At 43.2% G+C, this 23440-nt stretch overlaps 1 protein-coding gene across 1 annotated transcript in view; it reads right to left on the bottom strand.

Annotated features, from left to right (window-relative positions):
• Positions 1 to 23440, bottom strand: part of LOC126236078 (sodium-independent sulfate anion transporter-like) — a 190807-nt gene that overhangs the window by 83843 nt on the left and 83524 nt on the right. The window contains exons 2-3 of the mRNA XM_049945138.1: positions 18293 to 18543; positions 4297 to 4492 (exon numbers count right to left, since the gene is read on the bottom strand). Of these exons, the coding sequence (XP_049801095.1) occupies positions 4297 to 4492; positions 18293 to 18543 (447 nt within the window). The remainder of the gene's footprint in view (positions 1 to 4296; positions 4493 to 18292; positions 18544 to 23440) is intronic.

Raw genomic sequence — 23440 nt, 5'->3', positions numbered from 1 at the left:
CCCTGTAGGCATCTCAACACGCGATATCAGCACATTACTCAACATTTCACCGCGAGTAATAGTCGCTGGAGATCTGAACGCAAAACACCCAGAATGGAATTCACGTATACGAAATCCCAACGGCAAAAAACTGTACGAACATTCACTAGGCAGAAACTACATTATACTAGCGCCGACTGAACCGACACACATTCCCTACCAGAGGGGACACAGGCCAGACGTGATAGACATGGCCCTCATCAAGGGCATTACAGCGACACTCAACGTCGCCGTTGAAAACGATCTGCCCTCAAACCACCAACCTGTAATACTATACATTGAGGAAACACTGCAGCACACGGAACAACGCAAGATGTTGGACTACGGGCGTGCGAATTGGACATTGTTCAAGCAAACGCTTGATAGCCACATCCCACCTATACACGAAATTAACGAAACATCACAAATTGACGACGCAGTAGAAACCCTCACCAACGCCGTCCAGGACGCAATGGCAGGCACCATACCTGATCGCACCTCACAACAACGCAGTGCGGCCCTGCCCCAGGAAATCCTGGGCCTAATCTCAATGAGGAATCGCCTCAGGAGACAATGGCAGCGCACCAGGCGCCCGTACTTCAAACGGCACATTAACAGACTACAGGGCATCATACACGATAAAATACAAACACACAGAACACAACAGTGGAACCAAAAACTCGAAGGGCTGGACACCACACGACCTGGCGTGTGGCAACTAGCCCGACACTTCACCAGGGAGAAAATATACACCCCAACGCTTCAAGGGCCTGACGGACCTGCATACTCAGCCGAAGAGAAAGCAGAACTAATGGCCCGAACACTCGCAGCGTCATTCACACCGAACCTGGTACCATCAGAAAAAAATGGTTCAAATGGCTCTGAGCACTATGGGACTCAACTGCTGAGGTCATAAGTCCCCTAGAACTTAGAACTACTTAAACCTAACTAACCTAAGGACAACACACACATCCATGCCCGAGGCAGGATTCGAACCCGCGACCGTAGCGGTCGCGCGGTTCAGGACTGTAGCGCCAGAACCGCTCGGCCACCAGCGGCCGGCGGTACCATCAGATCCAGCGTTCACACTTGCTACTGACCAAGAGGTTACACGCATTCTAGCCCAACCATCGCACGACGACATTCGACATGCTAGCACAGCCGAAGTCTCCTGGGCTATAATGCATTCCGCTGCTAGGAAAGCCCCTGGTCATGATGGCATTCAAAACCGTGTCCTCCAGGAGTTCACGGATAAAGCAACTGAGTACCTAACACACATAACGAATACCATACTAAAACACCAACACTTCCCCGCCTTTTGGAAGACGGCCAAGGTCCTGATGTTCAGGAAGCCGGGGAAAGACCACAGCCTCCCACAAAATTACCGACCCATCAGCCTTCTGAGCTCGCTCAGTAAGGTTGTTGAGAAGGTAATTCTCAAACGCATCACTAGGCACTGCATAACAAATGACATCCTGAGACCGGAGCAATTCGGCTTCAGGAATCACCACTCCACAATACAACAACTCCTACGGGTCGTTGAACATATAACACATGGCTTCAACATAAACAAAGCTACAGGGCCAGTGTTCCTGGACATCGAAAAGGCTTTCGACCGTCTATGGCACAACGGCCTCATCCGCAAACTCAGCGACGCGGGATTCGCCGACGGGCTGCTGCGTCTAATACACTCATACCTCACAGACAGGAGTTTCATCACTGACGTGCAGGGAAAACAATCAACACGACACGGTATACACGCGGGAGTACCCCAGGGAAGCATCCTAGGGCCCCTACTGTTTAACCTCTACATAAACGATCTCCCAACCACACACAACACAATTATGGCAATCTACGCGGATGACACAGCCATCCTTGCACACGATTGGAAACCATCAAACATTACGTCACGCCTACAGACTGCACTCAGAGTGGCCGAGCCTTGGTTGGAGGAATGGCGTGTTAGAGTAAACGTCGACAAGTGCGAAGCCGTTCTGTTCACTAAAAGACCGAAGCAACTGCGCAAACACCGCTACTGCAGACCAATAACTCTACATGCACGTCCAATACGTTTCCGCGAGAAAGTCAAATACCTCGGTGTCTGGCTGGACCGGAAATTACTCTGGGGGGACCACATACAACACATGACCAACCGAGCTAGCGCGAGGCTCAAACAGCTCTATCCTATGCTCAACAGGCGTAGCACACTGAACAGAAGGGTGTCGACGTCCATGTACATGACACTTATCCGACCCCTGATGACGTACGCAGCTACCGTCTGGGGATACGCTGCGCCTACACGCCTGCGCCGTCTGCAGCTCATACAAAACAAAGTACTCAAAATCATAAGCAATGCTCCACGATACACGCGCATCGCGGACCTTCACCGGGAATACCGACTTGAGACTCTCACGGAGGTAATCCACAAACTCACCACAAGACTATACAGAAACTCCAGACATTCGCAGAACCCGTTTATTCTGAATCTGGGGAACTACGACCACAACCATAGATGGAAACATAAAAGACCAAAAGACATACTTGCAAGGACATAACATCTATGGCCAAGCATACGCAAACATAACGGCACAGGCGAGCCCCTGTTAATCAGACGCATTTACTGGATATCCAGCTGAAATACACTGCCGAATAATTGGCACCACACAGGGAAGCCGTACCGTACACTGCATGCAAACAAGCTCCACACATCCCCCACACAGTGAGATGATCTATGGCCGATCTCCCACTACTGTATAACGATCTTGATTGTTCCAGGAATGTAGCAGCTGCAGCAAATGGGACACATCGCCATCGCTTGTCACGGTAATGATGCATGATACCTATACTAACAAATCCAACCTTGCATGTGCTATCGCAGCTAGTAAGCCACTACTGCTCTTACTACCCATCCCACTGTCGCAGAGGTTTTTTTCCCACGGCACGAGCCATGGCACTTTTTTCCCTCTGCTCTTCAAATCGCTACCCTCACTCGCGTTTCGTCCACTATCTATCACCTGATGGACCGTGTTAATGCGTAGCCTTACCCAGACGCACGGACAACATCACGGCCCAGCATCCTGTGATCCACTTACTAGATAACTAACATGTTTACGGAGGTGACAATAGAACTTTTGGTTTGGTCACCACGTTGGTGCGGGCGTGGAGGGGCCCCATCTTTTCTTCTCCATTCACTGGTAGTGAAGTGGTCCTGACCCCTCACCTCTATGACTGCTCGTTAATTTGCTTCTCACCACATGTGCATAATGTCATAATTTACTATTACATGTCCTTTGAATCCTGCCTCATCTGTTAATGTTAACCTACTGTATTTTGTCGTTGATAGTCCTCAGTGCACCGCCTGGGCATAGTGCACATTCAGGTGACGCTCTGGTGATTTTAGCCACTGCCAAACCTGCCAGCAAAGCTGTTTGGGCTCCTCATATATCAATCGATGGGTACGATATCGTGTGCCCACATGGGGGAGCAGGAGGAGGAGGAGGAGGAGGAGGAGGAGGAGGAGGATGGGGAGTTTAAAGTTTAATGTCTTATTGACGATGTGGTCATTAGAGACAGAACACATGCTCAGAAAAGGAAAAGATGGGAAAGGAAATTGGCCTTGCCATTTCAAAGGGACCATCCTGGCATTTTCTGGGAGTGATTTAGGGAAATCATGGGAAACCTAAATCAGTTTGGTCAGACATGTGTTTGAATCACCATCCTGTCGAATGCGAGTCCTGTGTGATAATCACTGTGCGACCTCACTTAGTGCCCCTCCCCCTCCCCCCTACCCCCTGCAATCCCCAAGTGCACAGCTGACCATGCAAAACTTATCATTGGTACATAGCTGATGATGTGCAACATATTCACCCGTTTGCAGTGGATCGGTCGAGTCGTCCTGGATGCAGCTGTTTTTATGACAATCAACGTACTTTTTACAGTGGAAGCTCTGTCTAAACATTCCTGGTAGTTGTGCTTTTCGATTTCGCCACTTGTGATTAAGTGAAACACACGGCTACTGGACGTTTTTTCTTCATGAAAACACAATACATTCACACCCTACAAACCAGTTAAGGCCATATACGCTCTCCCTCATAACCCATCACACGTGAGTCTTTCCACTAGTTCCCGAGGGAATTAGGCTGCAGGTTTCATTCTAATATGGCTCGCTGATCTTAGATACCTAGTATCTACTAGTGTAACTCTCACATGCAGAAGGAGTTTTATTAATTACCGCATGAAATACACAAATAATCATAGTTTAATGAAATTATAACTTACCCAAATGCAATATACCAAATGCAGTTATGATGCAGCCAGTGAGAAAAGAAAGCAGTATTGCAAAATCCACTCCTTTTCCAGCAAGTGCGTCTTGTGTCATTAGCGACAAGATGGCTGTAGGCCCAATTGTAATGTCTTTACAGCTTCCCAGAAATATATAAACGAAAGCTCCCATAAATCCAGCGTATAATCCATACTGTAAAAAGAATTACAAGATTTTAGTTGAACTGTAATGGCAAATGATCTTAGGAGGAGCTGGTTTATAAACAAAATTAAGAAAATAATGGGAAGCAATGTTAATAAAACAGTCTAATAGAATGGAGTTTTTCTATTTATTAGCCTTTTTTACACAGGGCAGCATTCCATTGCGAGTTCTATATATTTTCTTCATAACACACATGTGTAACTAGTTTCACTGAAATAATCAGTAAAACAACATCTCTAAGGTGAATGCTTGGATTGTGGTTGGCGGCTGCAACGTGTAGTGCTGCAGCGGAGAGAAGAGAGCCCTACTCAGATATCTGTACGCAAGGAAAAATGTGTGGCCATCGGGATGAGCGGCGAATTGGCTGCACGTTTTCGAAAAACTTTTACCATCATTCAGCGGAAGATTTCATTTGGGCATTTATAATTGGACCAGAACATTTACAGTACCCTAGCGCGAGATTTTAATACCTAGGTCGATGTTCCTGCCGCCAGCAATTTACGAATAACAAGGGAATCGCGCCTACTCGTTATCAGCGATTTCGTCCTAATTTATGGTATGTGCAGGAATTGACTGGGAATGAAAGCGCCGAAATTGTGAACTCCAGATGGCCAAGCGTTTAGAAAAGAACAAAAAAAAAAAAGCATTTTTGGTGCCGATCGGGGAGACACCAGCCATTTATGTAAGTGTACATCCTAGGCAACCTTTAGTGCCGCGGAATGCATACCGAAAGGTAAACCATAGGTCGGGAGGTCTAGTCCCTATGCGGAATCCTTTTTTATTTTAAATTTTTCCGCTACTCACACTGTAAATAAAGCGAAATAAAACCCAATATATTGTATTTATTAATATTTTCATAGAAGGCATAAAAAGGAAAGGCAAAGGAAGATTTCGGATTGCAAATAAACTTCCACGAAGGGATAGCAAGGTCTACACGAGAATTTCGTACATAAAATAACATGCTTGTATTATTTTACCGTTGATTTTTATACGTGCTGGGGTAATATTCGTAGTAACAACAGAGGAAATAGAAAGTGTCTCGGTATCTTGCATACGTTATAAACGTCGCATTTTTACAATTACACGGTTGTTTTAAACTTTCTGTAGGAAATAAACCTGGTTTACACTCAACGCACAGTTTGCCAGCAAACTGCGCATAACAAATCATTTCGGCAAATACTGGCGAGGATAGCTGGTGATGTACACTGTAATGTATTTTGATGCAGTCTTCCCGGTATGAGATTTCTTTCTCGATGGACCGATTTTACCTCGATGGGGAACATACTTTTCTCCTGTATACGGCAGAGCTGCTCGAACGTCAAAATTAAACTAAAGTAATGGGAAGTCCTGTACGACTCAATTACAATCTCTTTTGGGAAGTTTGCGGAGATCTCGTGGTCGCTGTCAGTACAATCCTTTCTTGGAAATCTACTTGCAATCTCAAATTTTCCTTTGCCTTTCTTTCTCATGCCTTTTACGGGAATATTAATAAGTATAATGCACTAAAAATTATTTCGGAATATTTGCAGTATAAGTAATGTAAAAATTGAAAATTACAAGAAATAAAAAATATTTGTGCATAGCGCATCAACCCCCGACCTTCAAATTACCGTTCTCCACTCTTACCGCTGCGCCAGCCGCTGCTTGGAAACCACGTTGGCATAAACGGCCCAAGCCTCGCCCGACCCGCGCCAGAAACGTTTTTTTGAAGCTCTGTACCATCTTGAGTTCCCACTTCTGACACTCGTTTATGGCCAAGCCCTGCATACGTCACAAATCTGGACAAAATGGATGATGACGATTAGGCGCTGTCCCCTTGTAAGTTGGAGTGTTGCTTTCACTTCGAAGCTTTGCATTCCCGTGCCTTATTTGATAGTTGTGCCCGGCTGTAGCTGCTTCATTTATGTTGTATTAAGGATTGTGGAAGATGGCTAATGATAGTGTGGAACAGTATGTGAGGATTCGTGCTAACCCCTGTACTGGAGGATTCTCTCACAACTGAAGTTTGGAATACTATTTGTCAGCCTTTGCTCGTATAAACAACGGTAGAGTTAGCTACAGAGAATTTCCATCGGAAGAATTTCTTGAATAATTAAATAGGGAAATAATGACTATACAACATGGACAAAACACACACGGAAAAGAAGCCACAGCGAACTGTTTAGTCTGTTGCTTGATAGAATAATGATAATAATAATTGTTGTAGACGTCGACTTAAATACCCGGCTTTCTAAATCGTGGATGGAGCAAAATACCATTACTGGGAACTCTCTACGTAGTCGATAAATCAGGGAAAACAGAACCTCACTTCTCTCAGGCGCCTTCGGCAACAACAGTGATCTGTTTTGCACCTGTTTGTATGACTAAGTAATGATTCGGAATACGAGAAAGCGATGTAGTGGGTCTTAGCACTCTAATCGTCTGCAGCTGAGCTTTCTTCTGACGTAATGTGACATTAATGATTGATGGCGCATGGCGCTTCTGCCTGTCTAATTTAATTTCGATGGCGAGAACAGGGTAATAATTTCCGGACCGTTCAGGCAAGCATAAAATCGCAGTTCTGGCATATGAATTCAGAGCATTTCGTTATTAGGCTGCTGCTTCAGTTTTAGTTAGTTAGATGATTACCAGGAAACTGCCGATTCTTTAAAGAATCAATCTTCCATGTATAAAATGGCTTCAAACGTCTTGTTACTTTACAAATAAGTGATGTGTTAAATATTTGACGTTAATTACGTAATGGAGAAAAAGTTTAGAAAAGGTTTGAAATTCTGCTTAAAGTTTGTTGGGAGTATTATGAAAACTTGATGAATATACTTCGTGTAACTTGCGTTCCAATTCAAACAAAAGCACGCTTTTCACGCACTCAATATTTATGACGTAGTATCTCCTGAACTGTATGTCGTACAATTATGTAATATTGTAGTTACATTGAGTGTAGCTTATATGTGGATACCGTCTGTAAAGAGCCCGCATCTCGTGGTCGTGCGGTAGCGTTCTCGCTTCCCACGCCCGGGTTCCCGGGTTCGATTCCCGGCGGGGTCAGGGATTTTCTCTGCCTCGTGATGGCTGCGTGTTGTGTGCTGTCCTTAGGTTAGTTAGGTTTAGGCAGTTCGAAGTTCTAGGGGACTTCTGACCACAGCAGTTGAGTCCCATAGTGCTCAGAGCCATTTGAACCGTCTGTAAAGTGTGTTGCGAATAGCGTCTGTAGTGAAGGAGTGATAGATTAACTGCACGAACAGGAAAATTCAGTAAGCGATGAATTTTTTTCTTTCATCATTTTGGACGGTGGGTCAGGGACGAATATTTTAGAAAAGATGTGAAGTTTGTTAGAAGTCGCTAAGTGCTCTTGTTCTCAAATGACGGATGAATAAAGCCCGGGTATTTGCTCTTTGTCAGTGACGCTGCCTCAGTACAAGCACACAGTTCCTAACTGTTATACTTGTAGTATTGTGCTAAAGTTTCAACATGTGATTATGCCTCTTAATGAGAAGTTTACTACAGCATTTTAAATTCTTAAATTCGATCAATAATTACACGAAATATTGAAAATAAAATTTTTGTTGCCTCTGGGAGCTGTCAGATACGCAACCTGCAACAGAAGGTGCAGTCTGGGTTCCGAGATGCTTAGTAGTATAGAAGACTGGCCGAGTGCCCATCGTTGCCGGGGTATGTATTTACTCCAGTCTTGTAGTAGTCCATCTCCTCCTCCCTCTCTCTGTCCATCTCCTCCTCAATCTTCTCTATCTATCTCCCCCTCCTCCCTCTCTCTGTCCATCTGCTCCTTCCCCGCCTCTCTCCATCTTATAAGTCAATATCCTCCACCCCCTCTATCTCCTCCTCACCGCTCTTAGTCTCCTGCTCTCTCTTAGTCTATCTTTTCCTCCCCCCTCGCTCTGTACATCTCCTCCTCGCCCTCAATCTATCCATATCGTCCTCTTCCCTTCCTCTGTCCATCTCCTCCCTTTCCCTTCCTCTGTCTATCTCCTCTCTTTCCCTTCATCTGTCCATCTCCTCTTTCCTTCCTCTGTCCATTTGCTCCTCTTTCCTTCCTCTGTCTATCTCCTCCTCTCCCCTCTCTCCATCCATCTACACCTCTTCCCTTTTGAAATCAAAATTAAAACGCCTACAGCCATCACTTCTGCATGTAATTTATTTGTACAAACAGTTTCGGATTTCCATTACACCATTTGCAGGCCCCTTGACCAACGAAACTGAGAAGAATCCAATCTCATGTGCAAAGCCAATATTATTTAACTGGTGTCTGTAAATCTCTGGTTTACAAGATACCATCCCTTCATTCATCAACCGACTGTCAGGACAACATTGAGGATCTGAATGTAGGTGTTTTGATTTTCATTTCATACTGAACAGCCCAAGTTCTGGTAACGGTCCATTACAAGGAAAAGCATATAAATATTCTTCCCTTTCTGTCCATATACCCCTTTTCCTCTCTCTGTCAACCTCCATCTCCTCCCTATCAATGTCCATGCCCTCCTTTCTCCTCTCTGTCCATCGCCTCCTACCCTCTTCTCTCTCCACGTTATCACCCCTACTCCGATACGAGGTTTTTGGTTCTTATTTCCACAGCATTTCTTTCCAGATAATAAGTGGTATGTGTACCAAGTTTGGATGAATTCGATCCAGAGGTTTAGGGGGCAGCCGTTTACTAGTGGCTTTGCCCTATACACATGTATAACTTATACCTAACATATATTTAACATATTTCAAACGTCTTTGTACAAATAGTTCTCCTGTATATCAATGAATTTCGCTCTGCAGTTTCGTTTTTACGCAGCTCAATGTCTATGATATCCTATCTCCTGAATTAGATGTCGTATAATGACACACTAATGTCATTTTGCGGGTACATTCAGCGGCATATGTAGATACTTTTGCACAAAGCGTTAGCAGCAAAGAAGTAATGAATTTAAATGTCACGCACAACGCTGCAATTTGTCATGTATCTCAGTGTTTATCACGTCATATCCCTTGAATTTTGTGTTGGACAATTATATAATTTTGCAGGAACATTCAGTGGTGTGTGAATGCTATCTGCAAAATGTGTCGCGAATACAGTCGGTAGTAAAGAAGTAATAAATTAAAACGTCATTCCTGATGCGGCAGTTTTACTACATAAACAATAAGCGATAAAATGTTCTCCTTTCATCATTTTGTGGAGGGGGGGGGGGGCTGTAAGCGAGAAAAAGTTTCATAAAGGTTTGAAATTATATGTAAAGTTGTTACAAGACACTAAGTCCTGCTTCTTCTCAAAGGGGAAGGGTTAAAATATAGTTATTCACGCATCGTGGGCTATACTTTCTTTGCACCTCACTCCTACCACTTTGATAGGTAGGTGGCTCTTAACCCCCCCCCCCTCCCCACCCCAGAGATTCTTCCCAGACAATGGTCGGTGCTACGTGTACCGAGTTTGGTTGAAACCAGTTCACTGGTTTAGGCGTGCACAGATCAGTTGCACCATACAGGCAAATAATATGAAACGAGTCGTATACAGCCTATTTCACAACAATTTTTGTAGATAACTACATGCTATCTATTTACAGATTACTTTACGCAAGAGTGAAACACATTTTGTTAACAAAAGTAGTTATACTACTTTGATATGAAAGAAAAGAGACTGCTCTCGTTACTGAGGAACTATTTGTCATGGAGTATTAACGTAAAGAATTTTTGGCCTTAAAATGTGCTTTTGCGCTGTGACAAGTTTCGTCACAATCGATCCACAATACTTGGTGACGGTTGATGAGCAATTTACTGCAAATGTTTTCTTGCGCTCTGACGGAAAAGTCTTGATCGAGCCTGATAAACGAGAAATGAGAGTGACGCTGCAGATTAGACAACTTATGAAAGAACGTTCAGTTTGTATTTGTTCCTTCCATTGCCCAAGACATGTTCATCGTTTGCACAGAGTACAGGTTCGCGTCATATCATCGAAGTTAAGCGCTGTCGGGCTGGGCTAGCGCTTGGATGGATCTGCCGAGTGCTGTTGGCAAGTGGGGTGCACTCAGCCCTTGTGAGGTAAACTGATGAGCTACTTGATTGAGAAGTAGCGACTCCGGTCTCGTAAATTGACGTAAGGCCGGGAGAGTGGTGTGCTGACCACATGCCCCTCCATATCCATATCCAGTGACGCCTGTGGCCTGAGGATGACACGGCGGCCGGTCGGTACCGTCGGGTCTTCCAAGGCCTGTTCGGACGGAGTATAGTTTAGTTCAGAGTTTATATAGAGACTCTGCAGTTTTTGTCTCCTGGTGGAGTGGGAGAACGCGTCTGTCCTTGACTGCTCATCCACTACCAATGATTTTATAGATTTTGTGTATATAAAATGACTCATAGCGTAAGAACATTCTTCGGAATCGAAAAACAGACCTGTATTAAGAAGCCATTGAAATAGTTCCTCACTAATGCGAACAGCTTCTTCCTTTTGTGACGTCGTAATATATGGTTTAAATTAATAAATAAAATTTTAATCGTTACGGAGTAGAAAATTACGTTTGCTTAATATCCGGCGTTTTAATATTAGTGGGTGAGTGATGAAAATTTTTGAAGAAACATAGGTCCACTCCAATGAAGAGTAATGAGATTCAATTTTCTCTTTAAGGTAGAAATGTATTTATTAACATTATTACTTTTTCTGAAGCGCAGTTGATTATTTATAACAGGTATATTGAAAGAAATTTTTTTTCAAAGTAGAACATTATATGCCTTATCCATTAAGCAGTCGTCTAGAACACTACCATTTGTCAACATCATAAATTATTCTTATTATACCTTATCGCCCGTCGTTATTCACTGTTATTTTGATGTAGTGCCGCTGTTTTTGTGGATAGCCTTTGAATAATGGACCCCTAAAATAAGTTACATAACCTTGCTGTTAAAGTAGATATTGACCAATGGAACCAAACATTTTCAGACATTTGGCGAGACCATGGGGATTAGAGCAAGACTGCCTAATCACGCCGATACGTAATTCTTTACATTACTACGCACATAACTGACAATCTTTTCACTTTCCTTTTCATGATATGAGGTCAGGCATGTGATGCATATGTCTGGGTATCTGTCGGAAGTCGGAAGGAGGTGGGAGAACGGTAGAGGATGGTGAGCGGTGGTTCACTTCGTTTTAAAAATAATTAAATAAAAAAAGCAACGGATAACCATTTGTCATGGTACAGTATAGTCTCACCAGCTCACAGGTGACTAGACTGGAATCCATGGAATCCTGTGTTTGAACCATAAAATAATAAATCAACAGTCGACCCTAAAATCAGAAAATATTTCTCATAGGAAAACGATGTGCATATTTAGTGAATGGCACGTCGTTTTCTGGTGAGGTATCTCTCAGTTGTTTCGTTTACCATCAGTAACTGAGACAAAATCCCGATCTGGAAAGCGAGGTGAAACTGAAATGCTATCGAACTCTCATTGGTAACGTCCTTAACATCAAACTAGCAGATTTCTTACGACTGTAATCGAAAATTCTCGCTTATTTTGATACAGAGCTGTCCACCTCTCGCCATTAAAACTGTAAGACAATGGAGGTGGCTTACAACAAACTCACTTGGCACAAAGTGTATCAAATGCCTGGATATGCAAATAACTAATATTTCAGAGGTACTGCACAAAATAGTATTACGTCACTTGCATTCTGTATACGAGGAAAGATTAAGCAGCAGTTTTATCATTCAGAAGTCACGTTTGAGTGTTGTTTCCTCGTCAGAAGATCGAGCTATGTCTCGTACAAGAAGCTGAAACGTTTACCAGTACGTTCTGAATTAGACAACGGCGGATCATGGTTTATGGTGACAGCGGTTTGTCTTTCTACAATATTGCTACTCGAGTAGTTCGGGTTCTCAATGCTGTCGTTAGAATATCTAATCTATGAGGTCAAGAGGCTCACACTCAATGGCATACAGGATCTCAGCCTCGTCACACGACTAGATCCTGAGAAGGAGGACATTTTTCTGAGCGAACATTGTCTTCCCTCTCGGCCACTAGTCGTGTGACGAGGTTGCAGTATCGTACAGCCACATCGAACACCTCGAGTCACAAAATCGCCCTTCTTTGTGACAGTACTCTCACACATTGCTAAGCAATATTGTTTCATTTTCTGTCACTATCTCCCCATTATTATTTTGTGTGTACTAGACTTGAGTGCTTGGGATAAAAGCTTTTGAGTTTTTTTCCGCTAGGACACTGCGCTACCGATGTAGTCTCAAAATACTGTTATAGACAGAAGGCAGACGGTGGATCTCATTAGGATAGCCGGCCGCGGTGGTTTCGCGGTTCTAGGCGCGCAGTCCGGAACCGCGCGACCGCTACGATCGCAGGTTCGAATCCTGCCTCGGGCTTGGATGTGTGTGATTTCCTTAGGTTAGTTAGGTTTAACTAGTTCTAAGTTCTAGGGAACTGATGACCTAATATGTTAAGTCCCATAGTGCTCAGAGCCATTTTTTTCATTAGGATAGGCATGTCTTCCTAGGGAGACAGGCAGTTTTCATGCATAAGAGACTGTGTCCTGCTTTGTGCTAGTGTGGACACAGCTCCTACCCTGGCCCAGCTGTGGGCAGAAGGTGCCATGTCATCCTGTCCGTAGAGTATATTCGTGGATGGCGTTTTTGCCTTTTCTGCGTGGATATCAAAGGCCGAGATGCTACAGTACTGACCAACTGGTGTGAGAACGATGGTTGTTTTTGCTCCCAAATATTAGTTACCCATTTTAACTGAATCGCCCCACCACTATGCTTGGTGAAAAGGGCCCGATCAATAGAGGTAACACTGTTCCATAATGGTACCAATCATGTTAAAGTGTATTTTGTACGTCAAGATTAGGAAGTTTTTGCTGCAGTTCCCTTTTTTTCGTGAAGTAAGCGATATTCTCGTCTGTCACATTGGCAACAGCACTGAGTCGTCTCTTCCCCGTAGAATTTGTTGAAACTAGAGTCGAAGGTACTGAATTTAGGTTCTGGGCATTCGTCTCTGGGTCGTCGTTGAGAGGGGGTCATCTTTGGCATCCGTTTGTGATGACTGATGCACGCTAGCTGATTTGGAAAAAATTAAGTGTTGCATCTTGTGGTATCTACATTCTAAGCAGCTCACTACCTGCTTACTTTTCTACGCAGCTTGTGCTGCTTAATTTGGTTATAATTTCTGGCAAATTGTTGTACTGTCAACTTTGATTTCGTGTTCTACGCAGAGCCGCAGATCTTGATGAGCTTCCTCAGTACAGTCTCCTTCCCCAGAGCGTTTTGTGTTTTGATTGAAGTGTTAGAGAAAAATCATCTCTGTTCATTTTACTATGGTTCACGTCAATCATTAGAGAAAATAAGTCACTGTTAACCTCAGTCCTGACTTGGATTTCAAGATCCTTAGCTGGCCTATGACTTTTCAGTGGCTAGGCAACCTACAAAAAACAAATATAACTGGTTGTACGCCTAATTTGTTGTTTCACTGTGACAGTGTTTTCGTTGTGTAGAGTGGCCAAACAAAACAATCAGTTATATTAAGAATCCTGAGAAAAAACAGCATTGCTCTCTCTCTTGTCTTATATAATAAAAGATTTGTCTTATATCGAGCATAGCACTTACACTCTTCGGGTCAGATCTGGGAAACACCAAATAATTTTGAGTTTACAGCAAGACACGTATTCAAACAGTGCGAAAACGTCTAGAACACCATGGAGTGTCGGCGTGGCGATCATTTTTGCGGTTTCCTTTTGCGCGTCGATAGAGAGAGGTATGCTAAGAGTGGTGCGCCCAACGCTAACACTGGACACAGGAGTATGTTTGGCACCACATCGGGTGTATCCGAAAGCCCAGACTGAGTACAACCATTGTCAGATTGCACTCAGCATCGTTACACAGACCAAGGACCTGGAGCCATGCTATGAGGTGCCATTGAGTACACAACACGATCACGTCCTTTTCGTTTAATTTGGACAGCATGGCGTGGCTCGTACCAATCCAGACTGACCAAGCGAACACGGCAAGTGCCATCACCCGATCTCCCATGAACTTCGCTCGGTGGAAGAGGGGTCAAAATAAGCGAACACATGTCTCGGCTTATCCGTAGATACTCGACCTTTTATGAAACAACGACGCTCAAAGTTTGCGAGGTATTTTCGAGCTACTACACGTGCATTTTACAGCGTGATATCCTCAGGTGAAATGGTGGCACAGTAATTAGCGCCGCCGCTTCTTATTTTTGCGGCCCATGTTGGAAACCCGATTATTACTTTTATTTTTGTTTTCCTTTATATACCTACGTGTGTAGAATGTTACTGCAAGAACGATTTCCAGCGTATATTGTCCTTATTCGTCTACTAATTGTATATCAGATGAATGAATATTAAAAAAAAACGAGAAAATTATTTGAAACTGTTTTCAGTGAAATTCTTATGGTATATCTTGATTCAGAATCAATTGCAAGCGCTAGTTTTCGGAAAAATGAGCCGTTATCCATGATTTTCCGCGAAATTATTGCCAACGCTCGAAGTCTTCAGCGACGTTAACGATGTTTCTTTCCCGAGTGAGGTTCATACGAAGAAACCTGTCTTGACGGGATGCTGGTGGTGTTCGGAATGCGTGTGTTTCGAATGTTTACACGATCGATAGCATCCAAGGAAATGCTCCAAGTCTTCCTGAAGAACAAAAATATGAATAAAATATAAAATTTAGTATAAGAACTGAGAAGAGAATGAAAAATCAACAGCCAGACACACACACATCATATCATAAATATATCACTTATTGGAAATCCATTTAGAATTTTACAGTTAATATAACGCCTTGTGTCCCCTGATTTGATAACAAATATTCTACGGACAAGGGTGGATTAAAAAGTAAATGAAATAAAATGAAGAAAACAATAACCTGGTTTCGAACTCGGGGCGCAAAATTAGGAACCCACCATGCTAATCACTGAGCCATCATTTTGTCTGAGGATATCGCTCGCTAAAAGCCACGTAATGGACATCGAAAGTACCTCAAAAACTTTGACTGTCTTTTTTGAGAAAGGGTCGAGTATCTACGGATAAGCCCAGACACGTGTTCGCGTATTTTGACTCCGCTTCCACCTAGGGAAGTTCCTGGCAAATCGACTGGTGGCACTTGCCGTGTTCGCCTGGTCAGGCGGGATTGATGCGATTCACGCCACGCTCCACACATCAAGTCCACTAAACAGAGGAAAGGTTACTAAAGCCTTTGTCGGCGCTCAATTCAAATCGTCCCTCTCATCTTCTGTGATATGCTAGGATTATCACCCTCCCATGTAATACATGCTCTCTAGGATGAGAACGTTGGCAGCTCGTTGTCTTGTGGTTAGCATTGTTGACTCTCGATCATGGGGCCTGGCTTTCAGTTCACGGCCTGGTCGCCGATTTGTGTGTGTGTGTGTTTGTGTGTGTATGTGTATGTCTGTGCATTATCTTCATCATAATTTCATCATCATCGTCGCGCAAGCCGCCGAAGTGGTGCCAAATAAAAGGACTTGCACTAGTTGGTCAAACTAGAGATTGATAATGAGTACCGAATGTTGATATCTCTTCAGAATGACAGCAATGTGTAACGTCAGTAATTATATTATCGAAATGTCGATTAATCGGTATTTAATAACTAACGCTAAAAGCGATACTTTTATTGTCTGTCTTTTCTTGACTGATAGGTAGCATAGTTCTCATCAGCAGACTTCTTCCCCATTCCAGCTATTACCACTCTTCGCAATCTGACAGTAAATATTTTGCAATGAGCTTAGTTAACTTTCATATTGAGTACTAAAAATGAGCACCATAGTTGAGCATGAGTGTATCTATACTGCATATTCATGAAAGCTTGTTACTTCTGTGTTTCCTATCTACCATTGCAAATGATAGATATGAGGTGCAAAATTGACACATTTAGTGACAGCACTGTATGATAATGGCGAACATTATTACTCCGTGCCCCAAACCATGAGGCAGAATGTGCCCTTCTCTTACGCTCTGATTCCCTGGATCAAGAAAAGATAGATGCACTGTAAAAGTATCGTACACTTGGCACAAATACCACACACATTACTGCACTGGTATTTAATGCAAAATGGACTCTGTTGGCTGAAATGCTTAGTCGTCATTTCACACCCGCTTTGTCAGAAATTGCTCAAAAATACGTGATATGCAAAGCCTGTTCTGTTTCGTCTGAAACTGTGGCTGCCTTAGCAAGCTTTGTTGCGCTAGATAACAAAAGCAGACTGACAGTGGAACATATGAAACAAAGAGTTCTGTTAATGTCTGTCGGTGACAGTTATTGATTTCATTAATTAGTTTTTATGTAAATAAGTGATTTTATAGCATATTGTGTGTCTTTTATTGGTTATGTTGGATATAATAAAGTACATGTCAATTTTTAAATGTTTTTAATCAGAGTGAAATTTTCTCTCTGCAGCGAAGTGTGCGCTGATATGAAACTGTGTGCCGGAGTGAGACTCGAACTCTGGACCTTTGTCTTTCGGCCATAAGTGCTCTACCATCTGAGCCACGCAGTTTTCATCCCTCCAGTGCATCTCTCCTACCTTCCAGGCTTCACAGAAGCTCTCCTGCAGACCTTGCAGAACTAGCACTCCTGGAAGAAAGGATATTGCGAAGACATGGCTTAGCCACAGCCTGGGGGATGTTTCCAGAATGAAAATTTCACTCTACAGCGGAGTGTACCTTGATATGAAACTTACTGGCAAATTAAAACTACGTACCGTACCGAAAATCGAACTTAGGAACTTTGCGTTTCGCGGGCAAGTGGTCTATACTACCTGTGCTACCCAAGCACGACTCACGACCCGTCCTCACAGCTTTCATTCCCAGTACGTCGTTTCCCCGAACGGTCTAAGGCGCTACAATCATGGACTGTGCGGCTGGTCCCGGCGGAGGTTCGAGTCCTCCCTCGGGCATGGGTGTGTGTGTGTTTGTCCTTAGGATAATTTAGATTAAGTAGTGTGTAAGCTTAGGGAGTGATGACCTTAGCAGTTAAGTCCCATAAGATTTCACACATATTTGAACATTTGAACCTCGTTTCCTGCCTTGGAAGGTAGGAGATGAGGTAACGGCGGAAATTAAGCAGTGAGGACGTGTCGTGAGTCGTGCTCAGATAGGTCAGATGGTACAGCACTCGACCGTAAAAGGCAAAGGTTCCGAGTTCCAGTCTCGGTCCGGCACTCAGTTTTATTTTTAATCATTTCTATAACTTCGATTAACTTTTTTTTACTACTTGCTTCGGCAGTACATGTAGTAAAATAGGAACTATACAGAGAAGATTAGTTGCCGGCACTGTAGCTCAGCGTGTTCGGTCAGAGGGTTAGCTAACCTGTGTAATTAAAAAACTGAGTGAACGAATCAACGACGAACCTGAACGGTTGTCATCGGACATACGCCCCGAACGAATTCAACGAACAATATAGAACAAAATGAGATAAAAAAAAGATGGTAGAGCACTCGACCGTGAAAGGCAAAGGTCTCGAGTTCTAGTCTCGGTCCGGCACTCAGTTTTAATTTTTTAATCATTTCTGTAACTTCGATTAATTTTTTTAAACTCCTGTAAATATTGAAAATGTCGGCCGATACATCGAATTATCGATATTTTTGAATAGATTATATCGACGCCTTTTATAAACGTGGACAGAATATAAATCGATATTTTTAAAAGTTTGCCCATCTCTAGGCCGAACTCCCCAGAATGGTACTGACGGTAAATACTGCAATAGGCGCATTTCGTTTTAGGACGAGCACAGCTGTCCGCAGCTCACCTGTGGAGGCAGGCCGGCGACCACGGCGTACGCGATGCCCTGGGGGATGGCGGTGAGGCCGACGGTGATGCCGGCCACCGCGTCCTGCAGCAGGGTGGACAAGGTGTAGGCGGGCAGCCACTGCAGGATGGGCAGCCGCTTGCGGGCCGCCGCCACGCTGCACGCCTCCGAGGCGGACTTCTTCAGGTAGCGCTGCACGGCCGAGCAGCTGACCGCGCGCTCTTCCGCTGCCGTAACGCCTGTGTCATGTTCTGGAAGGAGGAAACAAAACGTCTTCCTGCATCTTCCCACACTCGCGGAATATATAATAGCACGAGCAACTAAATATGTGTACCCTCGCTGTCAGTGGCAACGAGGGAGTAATTTTGGTAAGTGGGAGACCCCATGTGCTCTGCAACTTCCGGATGATCTCGCTTCACTAACCGAGATACTCGTGATCCAGCCTTCTTTGTGTCGTACATCCCTGCCAGAAACAAGGCGCTCTTCTTATCTGTCTGGAGATAAGAAACAGACTTATCCCATCGACGATTTGCTGCCGTCGCTGTCATCGCAAGTTTACGAGCTTCGAGCAAACGCTGGAAGTTTACTAAGCAGATTCTCCATCTTGAAGTGTAATATTATTGCTTATGTCGTGTGTGTTATTTACTGTCCTGATATGTAGAACCAGATGTAATACCTGGGTGTATTTTGTATTCTCTGAATTGGTTTACAAAACATACTGTGATGCAAAGCCAACTGTAATATTCTTATACGATACTGTTAATAATAAACAATGTAACAAACAGAAATACAGTTATCTATCCGGACAGCAAAACCACAAAAACAAGTGTAATAAGCGTGTGTGTTAACCTAAGGAATAAGCATCAGACTTTAACTCGTTTTTTTTCAAATAAGTCATTAGTTCAGAGGTATGGCAAATAACAGTAGTTAGACTACTATTCTGCATCGATAACAATATATGTCGTTGGTGGTACACTGTTATTCGCCAGTCTAATTACGCACACGTAATGAAGCTGAGTAGGACAGCAGAAGAGATTGGAACTCCCTACTTACATAACAGACTTCACTTTAGAGATACATAAAAGATGGTTCAGCAATACAAGAAAAGTTTAGCCGCTCGAAACAAAACTACAGTACCCAATTGCTTAAGCAAACAGACTGATTCCATGAAAGCAAAAGTAAATTTGGACAGGGGAGGTTTCTACATTAACATATTTGGTACTCAACATTTCATTGATTTACTATAAACTGTTTAACGTTATTATTTATCGCCATTAATCATCAACTTAGTATTTCCTTTCATTAATACGTAACGTGAAAGCAGCAAACAATTTATCTAATGTGGTCTCTGAATCTGGCGTAACCTTACGTAATCATTTTAACACAGACAATAATAGCAATGTTAATTATGAAATTCTCAGTTATTCTTTCCATCAATTATTTCACTGATTAATCACTGATTTGCCAACAATATATTAAAGATTTCACAGTCTTGGCTGAATACAGGTCACTCAAAACTTTCATTTACCAGGTTAGGATCCTGCTTGGTTTATGAGCGGGATAAATTACCAGGTGGACACAATTGTTAATTTGGATAATGGTTATTATTCTTAAAGCACATTTCAACTTCCTGGCACACCCTATAATACATAGCTAAAATGTCGTACCGTGTAAGCTGTGATCAGCGACGGTGGCAATAACTGCATTAATATCAGAACGGCCAAGAGCAGTTATCCATGTCGGACTTATTTCCTTTTCATAGCGATGACCCATCTTATAATCAATAGCCCGTTTTTCTCTCCATACCAGGCCATGGTAAACTTCAGTTTCCAACCGAGGCAAGATGCAAGAATATGGCGCACTCCACACTATGCTGGCGCTGTACGTGCTGCCTCTTAAGATCACTGGCCACCAACTGACTTTGTTCGCGCCCGCCAAAGCGCGCCAAACGTTTCCGCTCCCAACTTTTACTACGATTACACAGCTTTCCGTTCCTGACAGAACTACTCCATCTTTTATACTACACATGTCTCATACAGCCCTAAGTGAGTGCCAGTAACTATTACATACATAATTACATTTGAACACCTTTTTACATTTAATAATTATAACAGATATCTTTACAATATTTGAAAGTAAATATTACACCCTTTTTCTTAATATGTACATTCATTTTAATCTTATCAAAGAGTTTCAGTATCGATTTCGCTTCAAACAAGATGTCTCTACTCCTGCTTTAACATTTTCAATTAAATATTTACAATTTTTTTTAAAGTATGAACAATAATGTCACAGAAGTACAAAATGAGCATTTAAGACTATGACGTTAATATAGTGGCGTACACGACACATAATAGTCTACGACAGAGTCTTCTAAATCTGTGTCAGTCTCTTCCGCTTTCTACGTCCGAGTCCGCAGCTCGTGGTCGTGCGGTAGCGTTCTCGCTTCCCACGCCCGAGTTCCCGGGTTCGATTCCCAGCGGGGTCAGGGATTTACTCTGCCTCGTGATGACTGGGTGTTGTGTGCTGTCCTTAGGTTAAAGTAGTTCTAAGTTCTAGGGGAATAATGACCATAGATGTTAAGTCCCATAGTGCTCAGAGCCATTTGAACCATTTTATACGTCCGACGTCGTATATAATTTGTGACCTTCCATGAATTTTGTCTTCCTCTGCAGTTACTTTTACCCCTTTCACTGCCCGTCTTCCCCTTTTTCCTCCACAAGGCTTTAACTACTACGTTATTAGTTTCCATTGCAGGATTGTTCGTACATTTATTTCTTCGTATAATTTATCTGATACCTCTACATTTCATTCTTTTTCTGTAGACTAAAACTTTAATATCTGCAATAATATTCCCCGACACGCGCCTTTCTCATTCAGGCAAGACTGTACTATTGGTTCACAACATTTCAGGAATACTCGAGTGCGAAATATGTAGTTATATATATTCTAAGATGGTATCTGTTCTTTCTGACGTGTCCGAAAGATCAGATACCATCTTAGTATATATATAGTTAAGTCTCACCGGCCACTAGACCATCTTCTTCACCTGTCCGAATGCACAAACAGTGCCCGAACTCTTATGGGAATCGGCAGCGCGCCGCGAGTAATGAGTATAATGGTCGGGGGGCACTACGAATGTAGTGCGGGACATTACGTTGAGAATGCGGGTTTCGCGGGAGGCGTGCCAGAGATAAATCCCTGCAGTCACACTGAGTCCTCGGTGGCTCAGATGGCAGCCGGCACGATAGCTCAGCGTGTTCGAAAAAACAAAAACAAAAATGGATAGAGCGTCTTCCATGTAAGCAGGAGATCCCGGGTTCGAGTCCCGGTCGGGGCACACATTTTCATCTGTCCCCGTTGACGTATGTCAACGCCTGTAAGCAGCTAAGGGTGTTCATTTCATTGTAAATATGTAGTTAATTGCTTTATCGAGGATCATAACGAAGTTTTCGTGATATCCGAAGTTTAAACAGTTATGTTGAAACGGTAGAATAAAAGATATTTTGGCATTCTGGCACCCTGAAACTGTACCTGTATTAACCCTGACTACCGAAGAGTACAGATGTATTTAGGTTACTCTTAGCTGTTGTTCCGATGCTTTCACTACTCTACGCTATCAGTGAACATACTCGGTCTGTTTAAGGAGTTACTAATATTTTCGACACATTGGCATTGTTTTAGTTAGATGAGCCCCATCAGGGGGTTGGACAAAAATTTCGAAAGACAGTGAGAAACGCATGCCTGAACGTAAATGCAGATTGCGCTGTTGCATTTGACCACGAATGGCACCCGTGCAATGACCTCAAAATATTGCACGTGTCCGTCGTAGTCAGAACAGTACCCTGTATAGCTGTGAGTGCATTGTGTCGGAGCTCAGTGCATTCAGACGCGGAGAACTTAACAATTGAAGAAAACTTCACAAGCCAAGATGGCTAAAAAAACATTTTATTGGATGGCTGGATTCAAAAGAGCCATACTGTCACCATCGGTTATTACGCTTTAAAATTTTTACAGCCTGTTGTCCATCACAAAGCGTAATGTCCGATGAGGACAGCATATCTCTTTTGAAGCTGGTCATCCAATAAAATGCTTTTTTAGCGATCTTTGCTTGTAAAGTTGTCTTCAGTTATCATAGGTTGTAGATCACCCTCAGACTGACCACGTCAGAAGTATACAGGGTGGTCCATTGACAGTGACCGGGCCAAATATCTCACGAAATAAGCATCAAACGAAAAAACTACAAAGAACGAAACTCTTCTAGCTTGAAGGGGGAAACCAGATGGCGCAATGGTTAGCCCGCTAGATGGCGCTGCCATAGGTCAAACGTATATCAACTGCGTTTTTTTTAAATAGGAACCCCCATTTTTTATTACATACTCGTGTAGTACGTAAAGAAATATGAGTGTTTTAAGTGGACCACTTTTTTCGTTTTGGCGCTGTAATAGTCACAAACGTGTAAGTACGTGGTATCACGTAAAATTCCGCCAGTGCGGACAGTATTTCCTTCGTGATACATTAGCCGTGTTAAAATGAACCGTTTACCAATTGCAACGATTCCGATTGCAGTGGACCTGTTTGGATAATTCACGCTCCTTGTGACATGAGACTAATGATCGTGTGTAGATACCGTTCCATCCAGGCGAGCTGCTGCTCGAAGTACGCGGCGCGCAACGGACGTCACAAATTCACAGTGACGCTCTTCTGTTTGGGAAAGGGAGCCCCGGAAATGTGTAGCGCATGGTCTTTTGTACCCGATAACGGGAGGTTATTGGGTAAGAAAAGGTAAATTTCAGTATAAAACCCATAACTCCTTGTCTGAATAATACGCAGGTCAGTGTCCAGTTTTAGAAACATAGTGCATATTTTATAGAACCTAATTTGAAGGACAGGTGAATGACAACCGACCACACAGTTTTACTATTCGTGCTTGAAATTGTAATGATAACGAATCTACTGGAAACACTGCCGAACCGTGCTGCGAGATCGATAACTCGCGCTCGGCGAGTTGAGCATTTTCTTTGCCAGTTCGACGGTTTTTGGTGGTACCAAGGAAGGAGTGGAGCGAGCGTGGACGAGGTGCTCGAAGCTAACGGCAGTTGGTAGTGGTGTCCACCAAACGCGATCGTGCAATTGGCAAGGAACAAT

The sequence above is a fragment of the Schistocerca nitens genome, chromosome 2 (genome assembly GCF_023898315.1).
Source record: "Schistocerca nitens isolate TAMUIC-IGC-003100 chromosome 2, iqSchNite1.1, whole genome shotgun sequence".
In the NCBI taxonomy this organism is placed as follows: Eukaryota; Metazoa; Arthropoda; class Insecta; order Orthoptera; family Acrididae; genus Schistocerca; species Schistocerca nitens.
This window is presented reverse-complemented; position numbering and strand designations above follow the sequence as displayed.